Source organism: Pteropus vampyrus, unplaced genomic scaffold, assembly GCF_000151845.1.
Source record: "Pteropus vampyrus isolate Shadow unplaced genomic scaffold, Pvam_2.0 Scaffold24, whole genome shotgun sequence".
NCBI classification, from domain to species: Eukaryota; Metazoa; Chordata; class Mammalia; order Chiroptera; family Pteropodidae; genus Pteropus; species Pteropus vampyrus.
Window position 1 is genome coordinate 6149159 of NW_011888805.1, and position 7409 is coordinate 6156567.

The following is a 7409-nucleotide window of genomic DNA, read 5'->3' on the forward strand; positions in this document are numbered from 1 at the left end:
TTATTTCCATTTCCCTTCTAATTCACACATTGAATTAGGTGCTGTAAAATTCTTACAATATTCACACTATTCATCCACCTTGATCTGAAACCTTTGGGACATGCTGTAAATTAGAAGAGAATGCACCAGGCTAGGGCTTCTAGCATCTGGGTGTTAGTCCTGCATCTGTTATGTCCAGATGTTCAAGTTGGAGAAAATGATAAACAGCACAATACACATGCCCATAAGGCAGTCTTTTCCTCATTTGCAAGATAAGAATAATGTCTTCAACTGTAGAACTGAGAGTCCTAAGATGGGATCCTATTACCTCCCTCTCTGAGTATTGAGCAAAGAGTAACCCAAAGAGAAAAAGGTATACAGGTAATTAGTGAGGCAATTAGAGGCTCAGTTAGTGCTCCTGTGCACTGCTTGTTGCACTATTCCACATTACCACATCTCAGGCAAGTCTCACATTTAATTGTCTATGCTGGTTCTATTTGTCCACTTCTCAGTGGAAACAAAGACCTTCTAAGATGCACCCCTCAGTCTTTTGCCCATAGCGATGCATTTAAATAGGGGGCCATCTGTTCTGGCTGAGCCATGAGTAGAGTTTCAACACTCTATTGTTAGTTGTCACCAGCATTACAGTTCTTATGTGTGAGTTTCAAAACCCAAAATAACAATTTACCTTGGTCCTTCCAAGTGCAGATTGCTCAGGAGGATGGACCAATTTCTGAGGTCTTGTGTTGGTTTTAGACAATATTTTATGTAACCAGAAGCTTATTTTCAGCTCTTTGTAGATCCTCACCCAAATCCCAAATATACTGACAACCTGGTATTTGGAAAGTTATTTGTTTATTTTCTATCGAAAGGACATGTCTTAATTAAATTTCTTTTTATTTTTTATCATTTGTTGTTTTGTTCTTTTATTCTCATTTGTTTCCATATGACCAAGGTTATATTCACGTTCATGCTCCAAAGTGATAATCCAGCTTAATTTTTCTAGCTTCACACTTCATGAACTGTCTCTTAGCTTATTGTTTTAATTATTGATACAAAATATTAAATGTTATTAGGTCCACAGCCTCCTTCTAGTGAACACTACTGATTTATTGAGGTTCTTAGCAATATCTTCTATTTCTACTTATTCATAGGTCTTCATGGGGAGCAGAAATAAACACTAAACCTTCACTTCTTAATATTTCCTCTGATTCATCTATTTGTTATTGAGTTTTAATTTTTTTTCTTATGCAGATTTTCATTAAGGATATTTTTTCAACGTCTAATGTAGATCTTCTTTACTTTCTTTTATTTTTGTGGAAATTTAGGAGGAATATTTTTAAAATTAAATTTTAATGACTATGGTTTAATTCAAACTAATTTTTGAAAAAGAACCACATTTTAAGAGTACCAAACATTTAACATCACATTTGGAACTAGTTTTAGATTATGAAAGCACAACCTGGAAATGATTATGGACATTTACATATGTCAGCACTGAGCTCATCCTTTCCACTAAGCCAAGTGTCCTCGGTAAGCTGATCAAGAAGGGAAGGTTCGATGGTGAGACAACCAGTTGGAAGAATGCACAAGAGGCAAGTATGGGAATGAAACGGCAGGCATCATCTTTATTAGGCAGAGTGCAATTCTATTGGAGGAAGTGGAGTCTATTATGAGGGGCACTCGGTATAGTGCACTCTTCTTTTGTTCCCTTTCTGCTCTCCAGGGGACCGCATGGCTCTACACATAGCAGAGTACAATAGTGGAATTCAGCCACACATGCGTGATACAATAAGCTGAAGTATGTTTACATAACATTCTAAATCTGGGGTCCTATTCCTAGCCACAGGCCTAGATCACAGCCAGACTTTGGACCAACCAGAACTTGGACCCACCAGACCTTGGGTCCAGCAGGGCCTGGAGCCCACAGCATAGATTCTATGAAAGTGCAGTTTTCAGAGATGACTTAAAAGAATATGAAATGCTATTTGCTAACACTGTTGAGGCTTACGTACTCCACTGTAAAAGTAATTATTAAATTAAGAAAACATGATTACAGATATAAGCTAAGTCTTTCCAGTTAAAAATACTATTGACATTAAGAGGACAAGAAAATCAAATGTCTAAAAATGAATGAAATAGGTAAAACATTTAATTTTCAGTTGCATTCTCTGCAATGTGCTGTATTTCAAAAATATAGTCTGTAGTCACAGGACGTGAGTAAATCCTGAATTGTTTGCTTACTGGCTCTGTGATTATTTGAATATTATTTAATTCCTTAGTCTCAATGAGTGTTTCTGTAAAATGTATATAGAAATCAGTTTTGCAGCACAGGACTATTTTATCAAGTGAAGTAATTGAAGTGAAAGCATTTTTGCTCTGTGGGTTGCTGTGTAAGTTCTACTATATCGCTTATGTGTCAGGATGACAAATAACTTACTAATTCCAATCAGTATTTATTCACATATGCAGTTAATTATCAAAAAATTGACATTGAAGTAGACAGCAAAATGAGCCCATTATAAAATTAATGATGATCTCACTACCTCTATAGCCTTTCCCTAATTCCTTTAACCATAGACTGACTAATTCCAATCTGTTGCCTTCATCAATATGCGTTGTCATTATCATTTTCCTCCTTACGAAACTTTTGTGTCATTTAAGTCATATCTTTCAGTGAGTTAAGAAAGGTCATTTATTTTTCATATAAAGAACAAATAGAATAGATGATTCCTCTTATAATTGAATCTGGTACTTCTCATTCTTTCCAAAGTGGCATCCCACTTATTAAATTATTTTTAATACGGTAATTTATCGTCTTAGACACTCTATCGTATAATAATACATGGACATTTTTAAATGATAAATTTAGTAATTTTGCTATAAGATATCAATACTCTTAAAACATTATATGACATATTGTAAAGGACAGGCATCTGATTCTTCAAACACTGACCTGTTGGATTCCAAACACTTCTCAGATACGCCAGTTGCACTAGACAGTCTGGAGAAAGATACTCACTGCCCTAGTCAGTCTTCTTGAAAGGTCGTTTCTAAACCTGGCTTAAATTCAGAATCACCTGAAAATCTTACAAAATGCAGAATCTCACAGTCTACATCCTGGAGACTCTGCGCCAGTAAGTCTGGGGAGAAACTTAATACTCTCTTTTTTTTCAGTTCTCTAGGTGATTCTGAACATTTATCCAGCCCGGGCATCAGTGGACTAGATTGTCTCCATCTCTCACTTCCATTCTCATTTCAACTTAATAGCCAACAACTACCACCCTACTCTACCAAAACTGCTCTTAATGAAGTGATCTCCTTGTTGCTCAGACCACATTTTCTTGTCAGTTCAACAAAGATTTATTGAGCATTTACTATGGGTTGGGCATTGTTATGCACTGTAGATACAACAGTGAGCAAGACACAGGCTCGGGTGTCAAGAAACTTTTTTTTCTACTTTTAGAGTATTTGACACAGAGGACTACACATTTTTTTTAAAAAAAGTCTCTTTCTCTTTTTCCTGCTTCCATGATACACTTTTCTCCTTCTACTTGCCAGGTAGTTCACACTTAGGCGCTGTATTGACCTCTAATAAATCAAGACTTGTTATGAAAAAAAAAAAAAGAAGAGAAATTATAGGTAGTATAACTAGAAAGCTTTGCAGAAATTTGTAGATGGAGATTTTGAGATGTGATTGACTTGTATTAGCTAAAAGTGATCTAATTTTCACTATATATTTTGTCATATGATTACGTTTAATTATTTTTTTTACATCAACTATACACAGATATGATAAGCAAGATTCAAAACAAGAATAATAAAAAAACATATCTATTGATATTTAATTGTGAATGATAATTACGTTCTCTTTATATGCCTTTCGATTGATTATTTTTTAGTTTTCAGTTAGGAATATCTTTTTAGACCATCTGGAAAAAAAACTTTCACACATACCTATTACGTTACTAAGTTCAATGAGATAGTTTTCATATGGAGGGACTACTTCATTCCTACATCTTCATAAATATTTGAAGGAAGCATGATTAAACATGCCCATATTAATTTGCACTTTATTGTTTTTACTTTCTGCTTTTTATCTTTTCAAAGATGCGCATGAAACATTGGTTGGTATATAATATATTCTCTGACAGTTATAAGCTATAGTTTAGTACTAATAATGACACTTCAGTAATTTGTTGTTTTAAACTGTAATTTCTGGCTTCATAGAATTTGGAATACTCTCCTATTGGTCAAATGTATATCATTTAGGGGAAAATCCATGGGGTGCACCTTCCCTCTCCTGGAGGAGGTGGCTAAGAATCATTCTTACTAAAATTGCCTTCTACCCTTGTTGTGCAATAAAACAAAAATTCTGGATCTGTTGCTAGCTCTACTATGGCAATTTTATCAGGACAAGAGTTATAATTTTTATTCCTCCTTGAACTTTCTCCAACATCCTTTATGGTTATAGTGCTTTTGCAATGGTAGGTGCTTAGCTATAGGCTTTTCCTCCTTCTTAAATCCAGGAAAGTTCAGAATATTCCTTGTTGTTTCTGAAAATCTAACAAGGAAGGCTGGTTAACTAGTCAATTTGTAGTATCCACCTGGCCCACATTTCTGTGTTCTTTTCTTATTTCTTCTATGTACAAAAGAATTTACAATTAGCTTTTTGATACTTTGATCTTAAATATGAATTTGCAAGCAGTAAATATCTAAGTTTTGAGGAGAGGTTCCAGCATAAAGAGACCAAACAAACAAAACTTGGAACTATTTTAGAAGGAGAAGAAAACTAAACATTTTCTGTATTGGTTCCATAGATATATAATGACTTGAAAGCTAGAAAGAACTTCTAGAATTTAAAAACATGATAAACAATTCAGAAGAATGTAAGCTAAAGCTAATAAAGTATCTTAGAAATAAAATCCCAAAGAAAGTGGAGATGAGTTTTATAGAGTCAAAAACTAAGAAAGAAGAATTGAGATTCAAGCACTGGGACTCCAACTATTCAAGGTGGTCAAATAACATTTAGAAAAAGGTTAAATTGAGGTATATGTAAAATTATGCAAATGAAAAAAATATCAAGTAGCAACTCTAGGAAAATCTGAGCTACGTATAAGAAAGAGGATGCTGTCATAACGTACTACTTAACTCTTCAGTGAGTGATATTTATTTAGTCATAATAATCATTGACTATTTTATAAACACTTAATATAACTTACTATATCAGGAAGTTGAGAATGAGGAGAATAGAGGTAATATAGAGAAAATCTTAAACTGCTATAACCGGATGTTAAGAACTAATGTCTATAATATTTGATTCAAGAGTCAGTGGCAGAAGTACGTTTCTTAAATTTATGGAGGAAATGATGTGAAATTTGTTTTAACTCAGAAGTGGGACCTGAGATGTAATAGGGGACTTCTATTTTTCTTTATAGGACTCTTAGTGCTCTCTGATTCAAAAAATAAACCAACCTCTTTGAACATATTAATCTGATAAAACATTTAAAAAGAAAAAAATAGTTCATTCTATTTATGATTGTAATTTGTGTTGACATTTCTTAAGCATGTGTAAGTAAACAAAATAGGAGAAGAGAACACAGCCTATTGAGTTCTGCTATGTGTGAAGTCTGGGTAAAATGCATGATGTGTACTACCTTACTTAATTTGGCATTGAAGCTCTTTGCTGTTGCTCTACTTTAATTTCTGTGTTTCTTGTTTCACATGGGAAGACCCTCCAGATCAAAATGCAAATGGCCTTTCCTATTGGGGGTCTAGGAATGACACTTTGATGAAAACTAGGAAGGAAAAATAGAGGGTTGAGGTTGAGAGCTCTTAATATTCTGTGGGAAACAGAAAGCATCTTTACAGAACCTCAGAAGGAGACCTTACGTGTTTGTTATGTAGTTTGAAATATTCTGAATTTGTAGAATACCAGACAAAATCAAATATAAATAAGGAGAAGGTACAGAGTTATGGCATGGTGAATATCTGATTATTGCTAGGCACTGTAACAGGCGTTCTATACGTTTTTTATAATCACAAAAGTTTGAGGGAAGTGTTTTTTCAAAGGAAGAAATTTACAAAGGAAGAAAAATACCTTAAGCGATTTTCCAAAGGATATCAGAGCTAAAAGCTCAGATTTATTTTTTTAATGTATCTTGTTAACCTCTTGGTTATATACCTTAACCTGAATTACTTTCAAAGACAAATGTAAATAATGTGAGGTTTACACACAATTTTGGTTTCTTTACATTATTATTACCCTAATGTGTGTGATTGAGTTAGCTGTAGAAGGTCTGGATTTTTTAAGCCATTGTGTGTCCTTTACCACTAGAATGGTGTCAAGTGGGAGGAGAGAGAATTTTATGAGGTCTAGACATTAAATTAATTTGAACTCTAAAGACAATATTATTCCATCATTTTTAGTCCTTATGATGGAATTATGGAGAAAAACCCAGTCTGGATTAGTTTCTAAGATTTACTAATGTCCTTAGGAAAAAAGTAGAGACTCAGGCTCAGAAGCTAAGGAGTATGAAAGTAGAATTGATAAAATTGTTTTATGGACTTTTTCTATTTTATGGTTATTATATATTACAGCAATTATAGTAGTGACAGAAAATAGAAGTATTTAAATAAAAATTCAAGTCTTTAAATAAAAATATTTAATACATGAGGACACTTGTAGTATGTGTGGATTTTGAAAAAATTTGTAAAAGAGCTAAGCAAATTACTGCAATTTGGGAAATGACAATTTCAGATATTTTCCTATGCCTTCTGTGCCAATAAGCAGTGGAATTACTTTTAGACAAAGAAACACTGGTGATCTTACTGGTGATGTAGTGTATTCCAAACACTATAGAACAGCTAGGGAATAATGGAATGTTGCCACCTCTCTGTTAGTAAATAAGATTTCTCTCTTCCCTTCCTCTCTCCCTCTCTCCCTCCTTCCTTCCCTCCTTTCCTACCTTTCTTCCCTCTCCTTTTCCTATCCCTCCATCTCTTTCACAGTTTTGTCTTTTTTCTTAAGGTTCATTTGAGACGTATTGTTTTCCCAGGTACAGAGCCATTGTAAACCCCATGGACATCCAGACTTCGGAGGCGGTGCTGTGGACTTGTGTGAAGGCCGTGGGTATCTGGGTAGTCTCTGTGCTGTTGGCTGTTCCAGAAGCGGTGTTTTCAGAAGTAGCGAGCATTGATAGCTTGGGTAATGGCAGCTTCACAGCCTGCATACCCTACCCTCAGACTGATGAATTACATCCGAAGATTCATTCAGTGCTCATCTTCCTGGTCTATTTCGTCATACCCCTTGCTATTATTAGTGTTTATTATTATCATATTGCAAAGACCTTAATTAAAAGTGCACATAATCTTCCCGGAGAATACAATGAACATACCAAAAAGCAGGTAAGCTTGGTGTATGTAGGGGG

The 7409-nt window shown here is 34.5% G+C and overlaps 1 protein-coding gene across 1 annotated transcript in view; it reads left to right on the top strand.

The window, feature by feature from the left end:
* Nucleotides 1-7409, top strand: part of NMBR (neuromedin B receptor) — a 15539-nt gene that overhangs the window by 6682 nt on the left and 1448 nt on the right. Inside the window, exon 2 of the mRNA XM_011356140.2 lies at nt 7038-7386. Within this exon, the coding sequence (XP_011354442.1) occupies nt 7038-7386 (349 nt within the window). The remainder of the gene's footprint in view (nt 1-7037; nt 7387-7409) is intronic.